Source organism: Tripterygium wilfordii, chromosome 5 (genome assembly GCF_013401445.1).
Source record: "Tripterygium wilfordii isolate XIE 37 chromosome 5, ASM1340144v1, whole genome shotgun sequence".
Taxonomy (NCBI): domain Eukaryota; kingdom Viridiplantae; phylum Streptophyta; class Magnoliopsida; order Celastrales; family Celastraceae; genus Tripterygium; species Tripterygium wilfordii.
This window is the reverse complement of record NC_052236.1, coordinates 1,793,630-1,817,941: the sequence shown is the minus strand read 5'-3', so window position 1 is coordinate 1,817,941 and position 24,312 is coordinate 1,793,630. Positions and strand designations below refer to the sequence as shown.

At 36.2% G+C, this 24,312-nt stretch overlaps 2 protein-coding genes and 1 pseudogene across 2 annotated transcripts; all 3 read right to left on the bottom strand.

Annotated features, from left to right (window-relative positions):
- Positions 1–7,820: 7,820 nt before the first annotated feature.
- LOC119998802 (calcium-binding protein CML24-like) lies at positions 7,821–8,569 on the bottom strand. The gene has a single exon (XM_038846242.1). The coding sequence runs from the start codon at positions 8,499–8,501 to the stop codon at positions 8,076–8,078; it is 426 nt and encodes a 141-aa protein (XP_038702170.1). The 5' UTR covers positions 8,502–8,569; the 3' UTR covers positions 7,821–8,075.
- Positions 8,570–11,742: 3,173 nt separating this feature from the next.
- On the bottom strand, positions 11,743–13,841 carry LOC119998926 (annotated as a pseudogene).
- Positions 13,842–17,834: 3,993 nt separating this feature from the next.
- On the bottom strand, positions 17,835–19,327 carry LOC119999133. The gene is made up of 3 exons (XM_038846650.1): positions 18,513–19,327; positions 17,972–18,052; positions 17,835–17,895 (listed from the first exon to the last, which is right to left on the bottom strand). Exons 1-3 carry the CDS (start codon positions 19,325–19,327, stop codon positions 17,835–17,837), a joined length of 957 nt encoding a protein of 318 aa, XP_038702578.1.
- Between the last annotated feature and the right edge of the window lie 4,985 nt (positions 19,328–24,312).

Sequence of the window (24,312 nt, the reverse complement as noted above, 5' to 3'; positions counted from 1 at the left end):
GGGCATTCAGAAAATTAGTATTTGGAAAATATTTCCCTTTAAGGACTTTTGCAGCTAGAGACGTCGTATTCTGCACCAATCTCCATCCTTGTTTGGCAAGTAGAGCCAAATTAAAAAGATCAAGATCTTTGAAGCCAAGCCCCCCCTCCCTCTTTGCAGAGCACATCCCCTCCCAATCAATCCAGTGAATAGAATTTTTTTTTTCTGCATTTCCCCACCAGAATTTCCTTATAACTCTATTAAATTCCTCACTGACAACCTTGGGGACTCGCATACAACTCATCACATGTGTTGGGATCGCTTGAATCACAGATTTCACTAGAATCTCTTTACCAGCTCGAGACAGATTCTTATGCCACCACCCCTGAACCTTCTGCCACATTATTTGTCTGATCGAATCAAATAACAATTTTTTTGACCTCCCTACTAGAATTGGAATTCCCAGATACTTGTCAGTGTGAAGGATATTCCTAACCCCTAATTCCCGCGAGATTGCTTCCTTCGTATCATCTTCCGTATTCGGACTATAGAATTGGATCCTGTCTTCCTTGTCTCTTGTTCTGGACATAATGTCTTCCTTATCAAAAATCTGTCGGCCAGGAACAAAAGCGCTCTGAGTCTCTGAGATAATATCTGGTAAGACTTTCTTCAAATAGTTAGCTAACACCTTAGAGATAATTTTGTAACTGACATTGCAAAGACTAATAGGCCTGTAATTCGCTTCGGGGCTCTAGTTTTGGGAATCAAAACCAGAAGTTGTTTGATTAATCAAATCTATAGCATCCCCAAAATTAAGAAAACGAAGAATCGCATCACATATCTCCGTACTTATAGCTGACCAATATCGTTGAAAGAAACCAGCAGTCATTCCATCAGGACCCGGAGCTTTATCTGGATGCATCTCGAATAAAGCTCGCTCAATCTCAGTCTTATCATATGGGGCAGTTAACATTTCGTTCATACCATTTGATATTTTTTGTGGGATTAACTCCAGCACTGGCAAAAGCCCGTGATTCGATTCGGACATGTACAAATTTTTATAAAACTGTAGAATAAAATCAGCAAGCTCCCGACTATTAGAAATACTAACATTATTTGCATCAAGAAGAGAGTTTATGTGATTCCTCTTTCTACGCTGCGAAGCCATCTTATGAAAGTACTTTGTGTTTCGATCTCCCTCCATTAACCATAGCTGGCGAGATCGTTGACGCCAAAGAATTTCTTCATTTTTATATAGATCACGCAATTCATTTTCTATGCCACGTATCTCCTCTTCTGCCTCTATATTACCCAGACCACGTAGTACAAGTAGTTGATCCTTTTTTTCTTTAATCCCTTTACTGATGTTACCGAAGACAGTTGTATTCCAAAGGGATAAAGCCTTCCTACAGTGTCTGATCCGTTTAGCCAGTCCACCAAATCATTCATCCCATATATCTCAGTCCAAGAACGATGTACCACTTCATGGGTTTCCCAGCATTTTTCGTAACGGAACATTCTCCTCTTGGGTTTTGTTAGGCCTTTTCCCTCTAGAAAAAGAAGGATCATCGAATGGTCTGAGGCTACAGAAATTTCTTGGCAGACAATAGCGTCAGGAAAACACTCCATCCAACCTGCATTCGCAAACGCCCTGTCTAGTACCTCACTAATAGCACTAGCGCCCCTTACTTGCCGCCTCCAAGAAAATCTATCCCCCTGAGAAACAACTTCCTGAAGATTACTATATTCTAGGCAGTGACGAAAATTATCCATTTGCCATTGAGCCCGTGGTGCTCCTCCCCGCTTCTCCGATTGCCACAAAATCTCGTTAAAATCCCCAATACATACCCATGGTAGCGAACACTGTGAGCTCAATTGCCAAGATTCCACCCGCGGTTGAGTTTCGAAATGTCCATAGAAACCTGTAGTTCTCCACATATTATCAATGCTATCCGTAGACACATTAGCATCGATATGAGATTTAGAAAAAGATTGAATCGAGAGATCAATCGTTTCCCTCCAAAGCATCGCCAAACCTACACTACGACCATCACAATCTACTGTAAACATATTAGAGAAACCCAAACGTATCTTAACTCTTTCCATCTCATACCTATTTGACTTGGTTTCGATAAGAAAGAGAATATCAGGAATAGTTCACTACATTAGGCATACGATTATAATAAATTAGAATTTTTGAATATTCCTTCTCATATTAAAAGATCGGAAATTTCGCTAAGCTAATAAACATCTCCAATAATTGTGAGTTAAAATATTAAATATAATTTATTATTAACTACTAAGGAATGAATCCCCTTTTTAATATCCACAATATACGGAACAAATCCAAACAGGTATTTATATATATTACTATCTAGACCTACTAATGTCTAACGAATTGGATTTTGAATTGGTTTCTACTTGAATCAATTATCAGATAGGAGAGAAATCACAAACTTCATTCAGCCGCCAAAAATATTCCCTTCAACCATCTGCTTTGGGTTTGATGACACCGTAGCCAATTCGAACGTGACAGTTGGCAAATCTGAAAACGCATCCATACTTGAAGATTAACTAAAGAATGTCAAATAGGTCCAGTCCAGAGCTCAATGCTATCTCGTCTCCGAGAAGATGTTCTCGGGCCGAGATGACGACTTAGTTACCACCTTCGTACGATTCATGACATGGTCTTGAATACCTTAGTACCGAGGAAGACGACATCATCACATCACTGAGATGAGTGTTACCTCTTTGCCGATATATCTTATTCCCTTAAGTGTTCTGCAATAAGACTCCTAGAATCAGAAGTAGAACAAGCAGGGTACTTTTCGTAGGGTAAAGATTCATTCACAACTTTACATACTTTCATGCTAATAGTTTTCCTGCCTTAAATTCTTAGTTTTCGCTTTCTTGCTTTCTAACTTAAGCATTGGAGGGTCTTTCCCATGGAAAATACCTTGGGTTTGATTTGATAGCTTACGTTTGTTCATCTTCTCAGCCACTCAATCAGCCAACCGTGTTTCGCTTGGTTTCATCTATTAAAACAAATTTACTCGTCATCATGGCTAAATATTAAGGGTGCGTTTGGCGGTGGGGGAGTTTATTTGCCAACTTATAAGCTAATTAAATAGAGTAATTAATAAATTAACTTAATTGAGCTTATAAAACGACCCATTTCACCATTTTATAGACTAGTTTATAAAACTGTATACTATCAAGTTTACTCGTGAAACATTAAAAAGAATAATTTAAAATAAAAAAAGAAGAAGAAAACAATGCTCAAATACCCTACAGGCTATAACAAAAGTAAATGGTCAAGTCAGTATGAAATAAACACGTAATCACAACCAAGAGGAATATTTTATTTCCATGTTAAAGTCAGAGTCAGGCTAGAAAGTCAATCTTACAACGTCAGGGAAGGGGTATCTATTCCAAGCAGATTCGTTTGTGCCCCATTTTCGGCCACAGTAACTCCTCACATGTAGTCCGGACACCATACTTCAATGAAAAAATTCAGACAGGGTTAAATCTGTCCGGACAGCCTCCTGAGGTATTTGGATAGATGTCGCGATCTACAGCTCCGAAAATATATTTTTTTAAGGGGTTTTAGGCATTAATTAAACATTTGTAACCAATATGAATCATTCTTGTAAGAGTAGATAGATGTGTTTGACTTTAGGAAAGGGGCGTGAACCCTAATCAAAGGGGTCACCTCATTCTATTGCACACTTTCTTATTCCCATAATTCTAGAAGTAGTGTAGATTTAGTTTCGCTCTCTTGGTTTATTTGTTGTTCTTTGTTCCTCTCTTTGATTTTGTGTAAACATTGATTTAGATGACAATAAATTAGATGTTTATCACTAATTTCATGAGTGACTAGTTGTCTTCTCTAGTTTCTAACCCATAGGATGCAAGTGATTTTCGATTGCTCAAAGTATGTGTATAGAATCATAGCTTCGATTTCTCTCTTGTAATTCTGTGATCGTTATGTGTTGTGTACATATGAATGGGTATGTTATTGATATGTTTTCTTGTTTCGGAGTGTGAACTGGGTTTGATGACTAGGCTAGGTCCCAAGGTGGAACATTAATTCGTAATACTGGGTATGTTATGTGCTATGCATTCATCGTGAATCTAGGAACTAAATTTAACATACTTGACTAGAAGTCCTTACTGCCCAATCCATGATTTTCTCAATTACTTGAGCCAATTACATAGCCATTGATTATGTGTATTGATGATTGGACTTTGTAGAATTCATAGAATGAACATGGTAGAGTTATGGTTAATTTGTCGTTGAGTGTGAAACTAAGGTGTTAGCAAAGCCAAGCCCCAAGAGAGAATGTTAATTCATAAGATTAGGTAACTACGTCTTTGTGTTCATCATAGACCAAGAGGCCCGATGGCCTCTATGTTTGAATGGAAGTCTTTATAGCCAATTTTCATTGCATATGCATGATTAATGACAATTTCAATGTGTATGGTTGTGTATGTTTGCAATAATGCATTGAGTAAGAGAATTGATCATCCACTAGAACGGATTAGAGGCTAGAGTTTTTAATCAATTATTTTCGTAAAATCTTGTTTAGTTTGGTTACAAATCCACTTTCATGCTACCGAATCATTCGGCCTTTTTATTTTACATGCACTCTATTTGTTTTTCGTTGCATTTAGTGTTTTAGTCGGTGTTTGCATTTCATCCACTCAAAATTGCATTCGTTTCCCTATGAATTCAATCCCTGTCTCACTGAGCATATTACTTGCCGAATATTTTCTCTTACACTTTTTGGTATCGGTTATAGTCTACAAGAAAATTTACTCGTGAAACATAAGAATAAAATGAAGGAAAAAAAAGAAGATAACAATAAAATGCTCAAATACCGCAACAAGTAATTTATCAAGTCCATATGTAATAAAGACCTGCATAGGATCGTAATCACGAACAAAATGAAGATCTTATTTCACATTAAGTTGCTTTTCCTATTTTATCTCTCAAATAGAAAGCCAATCTTAAAAGTCAGAGTGAACGAATAGAAAGTCAGATCTTAAACGTCAGGTAAGGGGTATCTATTCAAAGCAGATTCGGTTCTACCGCATAATAATTTTGGGCCACAATAATTATTTTTTCTAAAAAAAAAAATCATAATAGTGTTGTAACTGTCCAACTATATATTTTTCCCTAAACAAAAATTAAATTAATCATAGAAAAAGACATAGCAAGCAGCAGCAGGGGCCGACTTAGGAATTGATGTTAGGGGATTGTTAAAAATTGGCGGGGCCCAAGGGTAGTGTCGTCGAAATTTTTTTTAGGACTACTTACAACATTACAACTATATTTAAAGTGAAATTATTAATGCACATTCATATTTTTATTTAGTCTCACAAAATAACCCAAAATGTTAACAACGACATAATAGAGATATTATTGTTACCTTAGGAACAATATTTGATGTTGTGATGGCAACACCTATTTGGATACTAAAAATCTTTTACAAATCTTTTGCAGTCAAGTCCATTATTGCATGAACATATTATACACAAGCCCATCCTTGCATGAATATATTATACATGTACGAGTGTGTGTATATATTATATATATTTAAATTATGGGGGCTACAGCCTAGTGTGGCCCCCTGTTTCCGCCCCCTGATAACAAGTTAATATGGGCCAAAGGGACTCCCAATCGGTAGTGTTAGATTGCCCAAGGTTTTTTGTCCAACCCATCCAAATCCTAGGTGGCATTCCACATAGGACGACACAAAATGCATCGATCCGATCACCTCCAACGACGTCTCTTGCAACCAACCTCATATTTGGACTCCAGGCATCGAGGCGCACTATAGCTATCGGATTTCGACGACCCGAACAAATTATATTGTTTTAAAAACAACGTAATTTGTTGATCCGGTCATCCAGCAACAACGTAATTTTTTTTCTCTTTTTTACATATTTAGAAGTTACATTGTACTGAAAACAGTGTAGCATTTTGTTTACAACCATTTGAATGGATATGGTTATGAAACAATGTATCTTCTTTATTATTCTTAACTAGTTTTTTGACTATTTTTTTTGCAACTTATGTTTGTCTATTTTGAAAATTACATTATTTTCAAAATAATGTAATCGCATGTCTGTTTGACAAAAAAAACAATGCAATCGCATGTTTGTATATAAAAAACCAATGCAATTGCATGTCTATATGTAAAAAAATGTAATTACATTCTTTTTTGGAAAAAAAATGTAACATCATTCATTCAAAACAATGTAATCTCAGGTTTGTTTGGTAAAAAAACAACGCAATCGCATTATAATATAAATGATTTATTTGTCTATTTATGGTTACTGAGAGATGATGAGAAGTGAGAAATGAAATAAGCAGTATTTAATTTTCAAATTTTAAACAAAAGATAATAGAGAAAAAGAAGAGAGAACTTTGATTTTCAAAAACTGAGTCATGTCAATATCTATTCCATGTCATATGACTATGTGGCAATGTCACCTAGACTTAAATAGAATTTGGGTTAAAAAAGTCGGAACATTTTAACATTTTCCACTCCCAATGGTAAATAAGTACTACAGTTGAAGAGTGTGCGAGTTTTTCATCCTCTGTCCCCTCCTAAGGCCGACCCTTACCTATAAGAAAAAGAAAACACATACCGTGTTAAACGGATTAGAATAACGTACCACACTTTACGTGTTTGTGGGTTTGTCCTCCTCTATCCCATTCCCCTACAAACCTACATTCAAGAAAACATCTCGGGAAGAACGACGTACGATTCAGAGTGTGCTAGTTTACATGTCAAAAAAAAATTAAGTTGGTAAAACTCTCGTCGGGATGACTGAATTTGCTCAACCAACATTAAATCAAATTTTAAAATAATTTATATGTTCAGACACTTAGGCACTTGCAATGGTAGATAATTATTAGGCCAATAAAAATATTGTCTTTTATTGATGTGGCTATATTATAAAACGTATTTTATTTATGTGATTGTATTGGGAGAAGTGTTTTGCTGATGTGGATGTATCGATATTTGATGTTTTGGTGTAGTTTTATTGTGGATAATATGGAGGAATAGAATGTTGTTGGGTTGGGTGGAAAGATAAAATGTATAGAAATTTGTGACTGTGTATTAGAATACGTGTTTGACTTGACTTGTTGTGTAATAAAGATGGGACTCAAGATTAATTTTGTTGGGGACATTTCCCCCTAAACCATTGCAAGTGCCCTTACTCAGATTAAGTTATTTTTTCAGTGCCCTTACTCAGATTAAGTTATTTTTTCAATTTACTTGTCAGGATTTAAACAATCTAGATTGATCATTTAAATACGTCTGAAATCCAATTCAAGTTAGGATCCAAATATATAAATATTTCATAAATACATGATATTTTCCTATTCGAAACTGATTTTTTTTGCCACCACTAAAAAATCCACAAAAAAAACCTTACATATAAGAAAGGATTTAAACCAATCTAGGTTTGCTCATTTAAGTACCTCCGAAATCCAATTCGAGTTAGAACCTGATTATGTAAATATTTCATAAACACATAATATTGTCTGATCCGTAACCGATTTTTTTCCACCCTTAAAAAATCCATGAAAAAAAAAAACCTAACATATAAGAAAGGGAAAAAAAAAAAAAAAAAAAAAAAAAAACCAAATGCCGTGTTGAGCTCAGCATGATGGCATAACCGCGTTTCTTTTTTTAAGATTGGTTTTGGTCAAAACACACACTTGTGGAAGTTGCACCAGCCATCTAATAAGATATCGATGAAACGCAAGAAAAAATCTAAACCCTCACACCCCCAAATTTAAGACCAATTCACAACACAATTAATTACATAAAGGAGAAAAATCAATATTATTAACACTTGATTTCCTAAGAAGAGAACACGTCCACGCGAGTAATTAAGATGATACTCATATGTATAGTATCTCATAAAAATCGAGTTCGAGAATCCCCATCCTCTTCCGCTCTAATCAAGAAAAACTCCCAAGAAGAAAATTAAAAGGGCTAATACATATTAATTTACACATTGCATGAAACTAATATATATATATATATATATAACCATGATAGGCCTAAAAAGAGTTACTTGGACATCATCTTCTTGAATTCCTCAAAATTAACACTACCATCACCATCTTTATCAACTTGGCTAATCATTCTACCACAATCACTCACCGTACACGTCATCCCCAGCCGATTCATCACGGCGTGCAACTCCTTCGTCGATATCAACCCGTTCTTGTCAAGATCGTACAAGTCGAACGCTTCCTTCAACTCCTTGTCACGAGACTCCTCATCTCCTCCTCCGCCACTGTAGTAAAACTCCGTGAACTCCCGAATATCGATGAAACCGTCGCCGTCCTTGTCTATCTCCCGCATTACCACTTCAACCTCCTCCACCGACGTCTCCGACCCCAATGCCCGCAGAACGTCTACGAGTTCGCCGGATGAGATCTTTCCGTCGCCGTTCTTGTCGAACTTGTCGAAGATCTTCTCGATCGAAGCCATCAAAGAGGAGAAGAAAAGAAGTGAGAATCTTTGAGTGTTTTATTTTTCTTCCTGGTGTGATATATATGATATATATGGCGTGTATATATATATATATATATATCTTGACTACTGTTCACGCGTTTTTACCATTACGCGTTTTGGAGTCGAACATTTTCAGATTTTTTGTTTACTTCTCTGTGGCGTGGTAGGGATCATAAGTCCTAGGGTACAGAGTCATTATAATGGTCATGATCTTTTTGGCCATAGATCGATAGTAATTTAGAGGTGCCAGGTGTGGACGCACGGAGAATTATCTGCATCCGCATGCAACTTATTAGCTGCATGACAGGGTTTCTTTTTTTTTGCTTGTGTTTATTTAGTAATATTTTTTAATTCTTAAATGGCAATGAATTCTGATTTTAAAACTTTTGATTATGAAAAATAATTTTCTAAATATATATTTTATAGCATTAGAATTATAATCAAGTTTGTATTATCATATTGTATATACCAAAAATGACCTCTAATCATCTATTGATATGTGATAGTGTGGGACTTACAATTGTCAATGATCAACCAATCACCAATAGACACGTGACAAGGGAAGGAGATTTTAGATTAATATTTGTTCATTTTGTAGGTAAATACGATGTTAAGTGAGCTAAAATTCAGGAGGCAGTTGTTGGAAATTAAAATTGTTTGAAGAGTGATGTCCAAAAAGCTACACAGTCAAGGGTCTTATTGTCATAACTATTTTATTCAATTCTAAAACAGTTTGTTAGATGGGAACCGAGATTTTAGCTGGATAAGTGCAGAGGAAGTTCAAGGGATTCGTAGTTTGTTGCCTTTACGTTCCTACAATGGATTAAAACACATTTCCAAGAGCTGCACGACCACCAGAGGACCAAAGCCACGATCGTCTTGCACTTTGAAGAAGAAGTCTTCCCAAGTTCAAGCATAGAGGAGCATTGACAATATGGCGATTGTTAGTTATTTTCCCTCAATCACAAGCACAAAGAGTGGAGCAAGATGCAGGTTTCCATCACTCCCACATCTACCTTAAAGAAGAAGCATGACTTGAGATTCTCATCATGATACGCATTACCATGAAGGAGTTGTGGTTATGAAGAATTTTGACACAACAATTCAATCAGCCAGTAAGAAGACCATTTCCCATGATCTCCCATGACTAAACATGTCAAGGAAGTGCCAGAGGAACAGAAGCTGAAGACCACCATGATCACCATGAAGACTACAAAAACAGCTCGTTTGGTGAGAGTGCAGATTTAGTGCAAAAATCTCCATATTTTGATCTTTGGACTGACATCAAGTCTTGACACACCTAAACACACATCAACAACCCAAACACTCCTATCCCTCAGCAACCAGAATTTAGATATATCCTGTCTAGCGCAGAAGATAACGAACACATATATTTGTTGATAGTCCAAATAAAATTACTAATTTTTTAAATTTTTTTAGTAAAACTTTTTTCTTATTAGATGTCACCACTGGCTCAACGTATAAACGTTTTAGCTTTTGAGAATTGTATATATTTAATTATATATATTTTATAGTATTAGAATTATAATGTTAGTATTACTATTATCATATTATTTTTTAGTCCAAATAAAATTACTAATTTTTTTTATTTTTTTTCTTATTAGATATAACCACGTGGCTCGACGTATAAACGTTATAGCTTTTGAGGATTATATATATTTAATTGTATTGCCATGTAGCACACCATGGCACATATTTGGGAAAAATATGACGATTCGTTGTTATAATAAAAAAAAAATGGGACTACCCATATAAATTGGTTGGAAATAAAGTATCGTCTGAGAGTGTTCAGCGATGATCGTCTTTTCTTTTTATTTTTTTTATTTTTTTAGTTGTACTCTATCTTTATGATAGCATAAGTGTCCACGAATCTCAATTACCTAATTTATTAAGTAACTTAATACAATCAAATATATAACGTTTTTATAAAAAAAAAATGGTTGAAATGTGATAGAAGGTGATAGAAGTTTAATATATAGTTTGGTGACTAAATGTCAAAATGTTTTAAAAAAAGAAGATGTTAGTTGATGATGTCTTTAGTATTGAAAATTAAAAGCGCGTAAACCAGAGAGGCAAGACAAGGAAAAGCATGCCTTGAAAAGGACACGAGTAGGAGTAGTTGTACACTTGTACCCATGCCTCTCCATGGCAGTTAGGCAGTTAATACATTCAGAGGACAATAAAAGTGGTAGTTTATCTAGAAACTCATATATATTTAAATACCTACCGGTCAGTAATCGTTTGTTTAAATGCATTAAGGGTAGGATGGGAATTCCAAGCAGAGACTATAAGAGGCGTCCTGCATATAGAATATGTGGTTTGCATGGGCAAAGTGAATCACATGATTGCACAACCATAAGTGGAGGTGCTTTTTGTTTTTGTAACGAGAAACTCGTTCTGTCATAATATGTGGCTCCCGTGTGTTCTCCCTCGTAAATCGGCCAGTTTACAAGGGGAAAGGAAATTTCTCAACCCAAACGATGTGGGATATTTGACACTCCCCCGCACGTGTGAGGTGGACATTCAGCAGCTCAACACGTCGAGGATAGTACACCCCATCTAGACCCTGGGCTCTCTCCGATACTATATCATAATATGTGGATCCCATGTTCTCTTTGCAAACAGGCTTACAAGGGGAGAGAAACCTACATCATATATACAAGTCTAAGTTTGTCAACCCAAGCGATGTGGGATGTTTCACACGTTCAAGAGTGAGACTATCCTGAGAGCCTAGTAGTAATTTTCAGCATGATAAAGCTCCAAATGCAAGATTCAATCCCACATCATATGCGCCCCAGTTAATTTACGGTACTCAATTTAGTGAGAAATTTAATTCAGGATTAACCAAAAATGATACTATACAAGTTTTTTCTTTGTACATTCGATACGACTCTTGAGTCTAAACTCTAAACTATACTTGCAGGGTGACTACGAATTAGTGATTGCTTCAAATTTTTCTAAAGATAATTTGATCATTGTTCATAAGCCTAAACCCACTATAGATATTTAAATTGTGAAATATTAAAAGAGAGAGAAAATCATTGTATTTGGCGAGAGTTCTTGAGAGTGCTTGTTAGCGATCCTGGCTAAGTGAGTCCTTTCTTCTGTGATGAACTATTGGCATCAGTCCTAATTTTATCTCTATAAAGCGATGAGAAAGGGAACTCTGTGGGAAGAGGATTGTAATTAACTTAAGTCCCCAAACAATTATTTAACTACTAGTAATTAAAGACAGAAACACCAAATAGTACGATTGAAATACATAGGATTCAGAAAACAGAAGCACCAAATAGTACCATAGAAATACCTAGGATTCAGAAAACATATGGGTTAACAGTTAACTAGCCTCATCAAGGTTTGGTTGCAGCCAAGGTGTTCCCAATGTCGATGACAAATCGATATCTAACATCTGCTTTCTTAAGGCGCTCAAATGCAGTGTTCACATAATCCATTGGAATAACCTCAATGTCTGATGTTATGTTGTGCTTTGCCGCGAAGTCGAGCATCTCTTGCGTCTCCTTCAATCCTCCAATGTTGCTCCCAGCTACTGTCTTCCTTCCTGTTGAACAATAGAGTTCATTACTTACAGATATCAACGCAAACATTCAAGCAAAGGCATGCTCCAGCTCTTTCAAGCATTGATTACACTAAATCTTTGGCTCATTGCTATTATCTCTTCCTTACCCATGACCACTGCAGCTGCAGGCAGCTCAAGCGGTTTCTCTGGTAAACCAACCATAACAAGTTTTCCTTGAGGCTTCAACAGTCCAGTCAGTGGCACAATAGAGTGAGGTGCAGAAATGGTGTCAATGATCCCGTCCATCGTACCCTTGGCAGCCTGTCACATACAAGTTAAATACATATCAATCATGGAGTTGATATCATGAGATAATTAACATTAGAATCATCCAATGTTACCTTCAATTGGTCTTGATCACTGCTGACCAAAAAGTAGTCAGCACCAAGATGCTCCAAAGCCTCTTTTTCCTTCTTAGGAGAAGTACTAATCACTGTCACTTTTGCGCCGAAAGCCTTTGCAAACTTAACAGCGACATGACCAAGCCCGCCCAGGCCAGCCACAGCAACATGTGTGCCGGAAACGTCTAGCCCAAAATATTTCAAGGGACTGTAAACTGAGATTCCAGCACACAGCAGGGGAGCGCCAGCATCAAGCGGCATGTTATCTGGGAATTTAATAATGAAGTGCTCATTGGCAACCATGAGATCGGAGTAGCCACCATATGTGACCGTCCCATCATAATCCGGAGCATCGTAGGTATATACCACTTTGGGGCAGTAATTTTCATAATTTAAATTCACAAGTCAGGACAACATTGTTATTAACAAACACACCACATCTCCCAACCAGGTGCTTTATATGGGCAAAGCCCACTATTACATGTCAACTAGGCATTTTCATGTTACTTAAATGACTTGGGTAAAGGCTCAGTTGCTGGGCCGATGATGAACAAACCCGTGATGGTAATCCAACGTATCCACGAGACCGTAACCCGAAAGCGGACAATATAGTTGGCATGACATGTATGGGGTGTGGATTTCTAATAAGTTAAATAGCATACACATAGAATAGTATATGGTAAACAACTCTCAATCACAAGGCTCTTGCAGTGGACGGTATTAGAGACAAACAAGTATTAGTATCTAAACAGTTCAAACTAACTGACTTAAACAGCACAAGCAACTAAATATAGAAATCTCAAGAAGCTTTGTAAGGGTAAAACATTGCAAATGAAACCAAAAAAAAGAAAGAAAAAAAAAGAGCAAATGTTACCCAGGAATAAGAGGGTAATTAGAGGAACCCCATTCATTCTTGATGCAATGTAGATCAGTATGACAAATCCCACAATAGGAAACCTTGAAGCTTACATCCTCCTCACCAGTCTCCCTGCACATTCACGCATCAACATTATCATCATCAAAGATCAGCTAACTATTAACTAATTAATGAAGTAATAATTTACCTTCTAGAGAAGCTGAAAGGAGAAAGGTGTCCAGATGGGTCTCTAGCTGCCCATCCGAAGGCAGGGACTGGGTGTCGTGTTTCTGGTGACACATCCATTTCTTATTTTTCTCACAAAGATGGCGTAACCAGCGACACAAACAAACAAAGGAAAATAATTTTGGAAGCGTGAACTTCCGCCGAAGAGTGGTGTTAATAGAGGGAGAGAGACTGGTGAGTGTTGCGCAAGCCGTGACGAAACTTATCACCAACCAGGAACTTCGAGATGCGAAATAATTGATAATCCTGTGATTCGGGATGCTCTTTAAGATCCCTTTTTGTCAGCTTCTCTCTATTTTGGCGAGGCATGTGGTGATGCAATGGAGAATGAATTAATTAAGCGGGTTTGGATTCGAAATTTTTATGAGATACTACACACATGAATATCATCTGAGCTATTCATTATTCTTGGGTTCCATTTTTTTTATAAACTATAGAGAGTCTTTTAAATATCATATTTAGGGGACCCGCTTTCTTCAACCCATTTAAATAGATTTTATAATTTATTTAAAACAATACAATACTAATTAAATATAGCGAATAGAAACGTTAACATACTAGTTAAAAGGGGAAAAAGAATCACAAATAATATACTATTTAGGCATCTTCTTCACCAAATAAGTTCGACAAATGATCTATAAGATCAGACTTCAATATTTCATTATTTCTTCAGTTACGAATTCAACCAAACCGAGCTGAGATATGTACTCGCAAAATTGATGGATCACGATCGTATTTAGGAGGATGACTCCATGATACATATTTAGGGGGAGAAATACCCTCGTCTTATAGAAAACTCCATGATACATAGACTATGTTTCACTCGTCTTCTATGATCATATTGTGAAGGATGATACATGTTTTCATTTTCTTACAAAGATTTTCTTTTGGCCAATAGAACACACATACCTTGGGTTATACCACATTTATTTGTAGAACACAAAATGGAGGGGATGCTATTATGGGCATGGCCCCAAAAGACGAGAATTCTAAACCCCCAAAGTGTATATATATATCCTTGCACAATTGGTTTGAATTGGTGCCACATGTCATGTTAGGTATAAATCTTTATTTGGTAGGTGGTGCATGAAGAATCTCATCCCCTAATGGATGTTCCCGAAGGGAGAAAAAAAACAAGAGTAAAGTCAATCAGAAGTGATAAGGATCCCAGTAAAAAGCATCACAGTTATCTCAGTAATGGATGTGTCGCTCTCAGATTCAATCACCACTTGTCGTGGGCCCCTACATTTACATTAATCAATGGACAAAATCCACTACTGGGATATATGAAATGTACTTTATTGGGATCCCTAACATTTTTAAAAGTCAATAAATGCGAAATTAAAGATAGTCGTTGTGATAGATATTGCTTTTCAATAAAATTTGTGGATTTATTATGAACCACAAATTGGTTAGGGTATCCACGTCCTTGCACATTTGATTGGAAGTTTAGTTGGGAACACAAGTCGGCAATTGGTGCCACGCGTATTGAAATGTTCCGGTTAGAGCGTGACTAGTGGGCGGTATAACTTTACAAGAATATGAAATTATAATATTCTATTGATTGCAATTAAGAATTTATTTGTAACAAGAATTTAAATATTTATTAAATTATACTTGATGATGGTGTAAATAGGACTAACCTGTCAGACGAATCAGTCGTCATGGGCCTAACTAACCATTGGAAAACTGACTTACCAATGTTAGGATTGTCCAATCTTATAAAGTACTTCATCAAGCCACATCTTTTCGATGTGGGACGTATAAGTCAGACCGAGTTGAAACAGGTGGCTTTCTTCCTTGCTAGTTAGTATTCTTGTTCTCCTGTACAGTTAACAAACGTAAGCTACGGTAGGGCCCCGGGGGTGTGCTTGGGGATCTCTCTGATTCTTAAGTCAGCAAAGAACTTAACTAGGGAGGATGACTCATTGCTCGGGGCTTCACCTCTCTCTTAGTAAGTAATTTAAAGTGCAATAGTTGGAATATTTACTTGTACAGTTAACAAACGTAAGCTACGGTAGGGCCCCGAAGGTGTGCTTGGGGATCTCTCTGATTCTTAAGTCAGTAAAGAACTTAACTTAGGAGGATGACTCGTTGCTCGAGGCTTCACCTCTCTCTTAGTAAGTAATTTAAAGTGCAATAGTTGGAATATTTACCTAGTACTTGAGCTCTTCTTTTTATATGAGCTGAAGTGTTATTGTTGTAGTAGGATCATGACTCTCTCTTATTGGCTCTCATGAGGGTTTCTTGGAGGGTATATCTTATCTATATTCCTCTCCAAAGGGAGCTAGGCTCTGTCAAGAATTGATGTCCTATTGGGACATTAATTCCTTGAAGTTGTGCCTACCTTGATCGGGTGGGTTGAATCCATCTTGGTCACATAAAGGGTGTCACCTCGGTCAGGTAGAAGTAATGTAACTCGATCGATACATAGGAGGGTACGTCAGTCTGTTCCGAGGATCCTTCTCGCCTTTGGCTAGCTAACTTAAGGGTGACACTTGGCCATGTGTAATTGGTGGTGTTATTTCGATCATATCAATACTCACAAATTTTTTAAAAATAAATATTCTTAATTTTATTAATTATTTATTACGTATAATTAGTCTCATATATGATTTCATCAAAAGAATCTTCAACTTACATTTTATTTAACTGAATTGATTATTTAAAATAGTTTGTAAATAAAGAGTTATATTTACAATAATCCTATTATTTCTAATAAAGTTACTATCAATTTTTTCTTCATTATAATTAATAGTTTGAGTTTGAATTAGTTTATTTTAATTTATTTCTTGATTATTATTTTTTTACAAGGTGTCATGTAGTACAATTAAATAACCATAGTGTTTTATTTATAGTAGTATAATTTATTTATTTTTTAAAATTTGTTGACATGGGGCTTTACGTCAGTTGTCAAGGCTTATGGGATTATGATAATGATGATCTAGGTTTCAATTTGGTGGGTCAGTTTTCGGAAACCACGACCGCCCAAAATTAAATACGTATCAATGGTGGAGTCAATGTTAACCACTAGGAGTGATCAAGTTTGTTGGTGATGAATCATATTAGTTGAGATCAACTCTTTGTATCAACACTCTGTGATTTATCAAATATTTGGGGAGAGTCGAGAGATTCAAGTATCTACCGTTTACATACGTCAAAGTGTATGGTCTACTCGGTCATAAAATAAAATAAAATAATGGAGTCAATATCAAGTGTTAGTTAAACTTAGATTTTCTAACTAATACCTACTTTTAGAATCATTTAATGTTATCCTTCAATTGCCCTTGATCACTACAAACCAAAATGACCAAAACTCTCCCAAAAAAACCTCTTGCTTGTGCTTAAGAGAGGAAAGTTTTGTCCAATAAGCTTTAATATATAACAATTAAATTGACAGGTGAATACACAAAACTGAAGTATCACACTACCACATCCATAGAAATGGATAAGGAAATAATTATCCTTGCCATGTGTAGGGGACAAGTGTGTTAACACTTCTGGTGTCATGTTGCTTTTCTGTTCACTTTTATTCACGTGATAAGGGCACTTGTAATGGTAGATAATTATTGAGCCAACAAAGATGTTTGTCTTTTGCTGATGTGGCTGTATTGTAAAACGTGTTTTGCTTATGTGGTTGCATTGAGAGAAGTGTTTTGCTGATGTGGATGTATTGGTATTTGGTGTTTTGATGTAGTTTTGTTGTGGATAATATGGAAGAATGGAATGTTGTTGGGTTGGGTGGAAAGAGAAAGTGTGTGAGAAGAGAAAGTGTATATAAATTTGTGTTTTACTGATGTGGCTGTATTAGAATACGTGTCTGACTTGACTTTTTGTGTAATAGAGATGGGACCCAAAATTAATTTTGTTGGGGACATTTCCCCCTAAACCATTGCAGGTGCCCAATGATGTTAATTGTTCCAATTTCAATGCTGCTTTGTGGACCCTAGCCCTCTATATGTTGTCTTCTTTAAATTCTATTCACACGTGTTTGTACCAAATTAGTGTTTGTGCATTCACACGGTGTTTGTACCAAATAAGTGTTTGTGGGAGTATGAGACCCACAGGTGGACAAATAATTACGCCTTTTTCCAAAGGGTTGGGATATTTGAACCCCTCTCTTAGACACTTTAACTGTCATGTCATAACTAAATGCACATAAAAAACTATAACATATATATATAGATATAATTGATTTTTTTTCTTTTTTTTTTTGGTTCAAGCACATAAACAAAAGTTTCGGAAGAAAATTTGATGAATCCATATGATTACATGTACGCATTGAATCGTTCCGCATACGGAGTAGCCCATGCAGCTGTGCAAGTATGCCTACAGTGAACCCATCCAGACGTGATGGGAGGCATTGGATAATCCTTTGTCAAACCAACTTTGACGTAGTGATTACCATTTACGTGCCCTATAGCGATGACAACGCGCTGATAGGGTGGTGGAGGAGCTGTACATAGTGGTAGATATGTCCAACTCTCTACATGATGAAGAACATACAATATCACATTGTATGCAGAAGCAATCAACAGACTCATGTCTGGCATTGTCATCCAATGCTCAAATGGTGCTACAATATCATCTCGAAAAAAGTTCAATGAGCGTTCAACACTATAGGCACTCCAGCGTCAAGTATTTCAACATATTGTTTTCGAAATGCGTCAAACTCTGCCATCAGGTTATACCAAACATTGGGTCATTCATCTGGAACATGACCTAGACACACAGCTATTAATCGAAAGCCGCAATTTCCATCATCTTTTACATCTTGTATGTCCCTAATGTAAGGATGCAGTATAGCTGGAAACTTATGAATGTAGGATCGTAAAGAGTAGTTTTCCTTTCTCAGCATCGAACTTCCTTGTGTAGAGAGAGACTAAGTACTGTAAATAGAGGAGCAATTGTGTCTCGCTGGTCTATTAGAGTGGAAAAAATCGTACTCAAAGATGTTCAATGCGGGGCGTCGGGATGAGGAACTATGTCTGTGAGGCACCCGAGGCTGAACAAAATCACTCCCATCAACAGCAGATGTAGCTGGATTGTTACGGGTGGTGGTGGCTACCTTTTTCTTTGTGGATGGACGCCCTCTAGTGTTGGTCTTCACAGCCGGTTCGCGGAGAGAAGTTGTTGAAGGTCTGAATATTTCCCTCAATTTCCTTAGCCAACTGACTTTAACATGTCTTATCTGCTGCTTGAACTGTTCTGCGAACATTTGTACATCAACGCTACAGTCGATGTCATCCTCTTCAAGCAACTGACATTGCAATAGATCAAGCTTTCTCCAAAATTTATCGATGGCATCAAGTGGTACAGTATGACCTTTGCTCACGTACATGGCTTGTTCATGAGCACACAGTAGTCCGTAGCTCTTATGAAGGTGACATTCACATTTGTAAGCAATATGTCCAACATCTTTCGACCACTCAAACTCCATCAACATCATATTCAATGCCTCGATTGAAACAAAATCACATAAATCCTGAAGGTGCTGTATATTGAATTGGTGTTGGACGATGGTTTGACTTCTCTCAATGCTAGCTTTGATAGCTATGTCCTGAGACAAGATAACATGATGAATACACGACATGGATCTCTCCAAGTCTGACTGTGACGAGCACAAATATCTTTTCATCTTAGCATGCTGACTCTTGACCCTATTAGTCGTGTGGTTCCCGAAATACAGATATCTGTCGGTCCAAGCGAATACAAACAACTCCTTATATGGTGTCAGCCATACATCTTTCAGATATTTCATTACTTAAAATACACTAAATAAAAATATTTACTTAAAAATATTAAATCAGTATTTGTATTTACATGTTCACTTGAACTGCTTGGCAAGTGGTAGTCGAAAAGATCGCTCAAGTAATCCATATCCACAACATGTGGAGGCTTATACTGTTACGTGTACATGAACGACTACTCCACCACGAAAACTTGAAACCGATGAAATGGACATACAGAGACTATTGTACTGGAGGATATACACATAGAAAGAAAGAGATATATATATATATAGGTGGATATGGTGTGGGTGAAACCGTGAAAGATTAGAGGTGGTCAAAAATCCAGCCCAGAGGTGGAAGTGCATGTTGAGAGAGAGGAGATAGACTGTCAAGATTCTCATACGGTTTAAGCCAACAGTAGCGGCATGCTCATGAATAGTAATCAGTATTTTTGTTTAACGAGTCTTTTCTACCCATCTTTTATACATGAGACACATGCAAAATGTACAAATTATTTGATTGATTGATGAGATGGGATAGGGGGTTTGTATAGAGTTATAGGGGGTTCGAATATTGCAACCCTTTCCCAAAGCTTAGTGAGTTGGGCTTATCCCATTTGCTGGGCTTAGGAGGAACAAACTCATGAGGCTAATCTGATGTATCTACGAGAATCATAACCCTAAAGAAGACAATATAGTATGTTATATGGGCGTGTGGATTTTTGATATGGTGGCATAACCAAATCCACAAGTGCGGGGGAGTGTTAAGAACACAAAAGTCTCACATTGGTTAAACACAATTCTACCAATGGGTTTCTCTGGACAAAGCCCCCCCTAACAAACATCTAGGCTTTTTTCCCAAAGCTTAGTCAGTTGGGCTAAGCACACTTGCTGGGGTTGAGAGGAACAAATTCGTGAAGATAATTCTATCTATCCACGAGAACCTCAACCCCAAAGTAGACAATATAGTTGGTTGTATGGGTGTTTGAATTTCTTAGATGCCTTTTGAACATCCTATATAGGCCTAAACTCGGGTTATCAGGCCCGCAAACAAATAAGTTTCTCACTTGATGATAGGATAAGTTCGGCCAAAATCTAACATGTGGCCACATAGATATTACTTCCAATGAGAATCGAACTTGATTTTTGTTTCGAAAGAAAAAACATCATTGATATCGTAGATCCAATCGATTTAAGAATACATGATTTGTTTATTTATTTATTTATATAACCCATTTTTGGGCTATTGTATACATGAAATATATCTTTTGGGTAGGGATGTACATCGGGTCGGATCCCGGGTTATCGATCTGTGTTGGACCCGACCCGATAACTTTTGAGAGGTAAATGACCCGCCCAATGACCCTATTAAAGAACCTCCGGGTTATCGGGTTTTGGGCCACCGGATTATCAGATTATCGGGTTGGGATCATATTTAACCCTGTAACCCGGATAAAGAAATCTTTTAAGTTAATTGCTAAGTTGTCAATGGGCTTTTGCTTTAAAATATGTTCCCTTTGTTTCTTTTTCCAATTGTTTCGATGTGGGATACTTGTTCAACTCGCTTTATTGTAAAACTGATCAATTTTTAACTTTTTCTTGGGTGTATGGCAATTATTGCCAGAAGACCTATTACTTAGTCCACTTTAGAACTTTACTATGTCTGTCATGCCATACTCCTTTCTTCCTTGCCACTCATTTTTGTATTAAAGTTTTGTATCTAGCACGTGGGACAATTTAATTGTAGAAAGGACCTAGGCCTTTCTATAATTGTAAAAATGTACAATTTAAGAGTAATTTGGTTATCTAGCTTAAGACATTTTTTGATTTATACCTACAATACTCTTCTTCTTCTTCTTCTTCTGATTTGAGTAGCTGCCTTCTTCTCTCTGTTTTTGGTTGAGCTGATCCTTTCTCTGTTTTTGGCCCAGTCGTACTTGCTAATGTACCCATGTAGACCAAGGATCTGAAGTTTACTAGGCCGATGATCAAAATAACATCAACGCAACTCGACCCATCCGCTTAATAACAAATCAAATCCCTAGATCTACAAAAGGCACAAGCTGACGTAGCTCTCCTGAATTTTGGTTGCACTCTTCTTTATTTACTGTGTCACAATCATAGAAACTCTAGACGATGTGCTTTAAAGCAAAGATCTGGTTTCACTATAGTATCAGATAGATCAAAAATCCACAAAAATTAAATCACTTGATCATAAAGATATGTAATGCAAATGGTCTAAGGTAATGCAAATGGACCACAATTGCATCAAAATAATATCAATTTCATGAAATACACATTTACAGCTGCAGAGATGTATCACCATAGTATCACCAACACCAAAAATCCACTAAAATGATACCATTGAACCAACATGCAATGTAATCAAATTTACATTCCAACATTTGTATCAACATTTTGTGAGGAAAACATATAAATTGAACACTAAATTGAATCTTCTGTTTAAAAGTATCACTATTGTATCAGTTCAACAAAATTCCAAAGAAAAATGTCATATCTACACTAAAATTCACTAGTAAGCAAACCAAAAATCCCTCAACCACTTACATTCTCACAAATTGATTGTTGATATCAATTTAATGAAACACACATTTAGTATCACTATAGTATCAATCATTTGCTGCAATTACAAAAGTTTCACTATAGTATCATTTTACCAAAATTTCAAAAAAAAAAATAGTTTCTGCTCCAAAAACAACATTATTCAAACCAAAATTTGAAAATGTTGAAGGAAAATACATGAAAATTAATCACGTGAAAGCCTCAAATGCACAAAAGTACCAGTGTTGTATCAAAAACCCTAACATATTTCAACTAACCCTAACTAGCAAATGTACCAAAAATTAACCAAAATTTTCAAAAATCAAGACATATAAACATGATTTGAAAACGAACAAAGGTTTTCGGTGCACAAATTTCAGATAGTATCACCAAAGTATCAATTAACCGAAAAAAGCTTTGGGTATGTAATATGCTTATCATTTTTCAGAAAATCAGTATAACATCACTTGAGGTTGAAAAAGAAGTGTCGTTATGGGTGTGAAATCTTTGAAAATGGAGGTTTTAAGGTCCGAAAATAGATAGTTTTTTACAGTTCGTGGAGAGAGAAAATCGCGGTGTGATGGAGAGAGAAAATCACAGTGTGAGGGGGGAGGTTTCGTGGGAGGAAAAATGAAATATGAGGTGATTTTGATAAAAGCATGTCCCCATTGGACTTTTTTAAAAGGATGTTTTAGTGGTTGCATCTTTTTACAAATAAGTACAATCTAGTGTACCGGCCCCCATTTTTGCCTAAAATTATTTCTGAATTCTGATTGGGTTAAGTAGTAAGAAGCCCATTAAAACTGGGCCTATTTATCTGAATTTTTTTTTGACTGACCCGATTACCCGAAAATCATGGAAAGAACTACTTGGAACCCGATCCTATTAAAAATTTATTGGGTCAGGTTTGGTTTGGACCGATAAAAAAGTTTATGGGCCTGCCTGATAAGCACCGGGTCGTCGGGTCGGGTTTTGAAACCCGGTGCACACCCCTACTTTTAGGTTTCAAGATGAGTCTCGAAAGGCCCATGTAATGGACCCATGTTGGCCCATTTTTCCGTCTATACTTTCTTATCGATGATATGGAATCTCACAATTATTATTTTTAGGTTGTGCACTGGGTAAACACAATAACACACAACCCACGCGAGCCAAACAAGCACATGATAATACTATTTTCCGCCAATAGTTAAACATTGCACGCAAGCCCAATTCAACATAAAAAAAAATTATTATTATTATTATTATCATAAATCTTTTTAAACCAATTTTTTTTTTCCGAGCATTAATTAGATGATCATACATGCTTTAAGGTCAAAATTTATAAATCTTGTGCGGAGGCCCAGCCCACTCGCAAGGCAAAGTAAATTAAGGAGTGATCCTTGCCATCCCTGCCACTGGTAATACACATTGGCATCTATAAAACAAACAGTGGATGCTTTTACATCTACCACCACATATATAAGGATGGCAATCAGAGTCCTCCTACTGGATATATATGGTCACTAGACCTTTCAAAAAAAGGGTAGGTCAAACTCAGCCTCAGCTACATACACAAAATTTGCCGATCTTTTAAAACATTATATAAGTTTAGTTATATATTATATATATATAATAATAATGAATTTTTCTTAAGTGCGAATGTCCATAAGTTATAAAATACGGAGGTCCGCTTTTTTGTGCATAATAACTCTTTGAAAAAGGGAATGATTGTGGGGTTCACTGTTTCGGGCTCCACTGCTAGTAACAAAAAAAGTGGTGTCTGTAAGTTATAAAATAAAGATATACGTATTAGAACAAAGCTATATATAAAAATAGTTTAAGATTTTAAAAATTGAGAAAAAAAGGAACTTACAAAAGATTGTGATTAGAATGGGCAGCAAGAAATACATCTTGAGTGAAAGTTTCTCCATTTCTTTTGATGTTTTTAGGAATTTTTTGTGTTTGTTTTCTTTATATTTTTGGAGATGTTTAGGGTTATTTATAGATGGAACTTGGAAGGTATATCCCTTAATAGGTAAAATAAAATATTCTCTTTTAGGGTTCGTTTGTTTCGTAGAATCTAGTTTTTTAGGCATAAGAGTTGTCTTTTTTATCAATGCTTCTTATGTTTGGTTGGTAGAATATCTAGAATTCCACGAAAAGTTGGCTTCTTTTCAAAGGAGGAATCCTAATTAATTTCTTCCCAAAAAGAAAGAAATCCTCCTTAAGGATTGTGAATACATTCTCACTTATTCTAATTAAATACCTACAATGCTATTGAGAAATACATAACTTCGACAATATCCCACAATTATAATGGTCGTATTTTAAATGTTATATTTTATATTATTTTGTTTCTTATTATTAAATATGATCCCATAAAAAAATAAGTTTTTTTTTTCATTTTGATAGTTCTAAATATTTATTTCAGTAATCTAAGAATGATTCTATTGTAATTTTTAGACTAAATA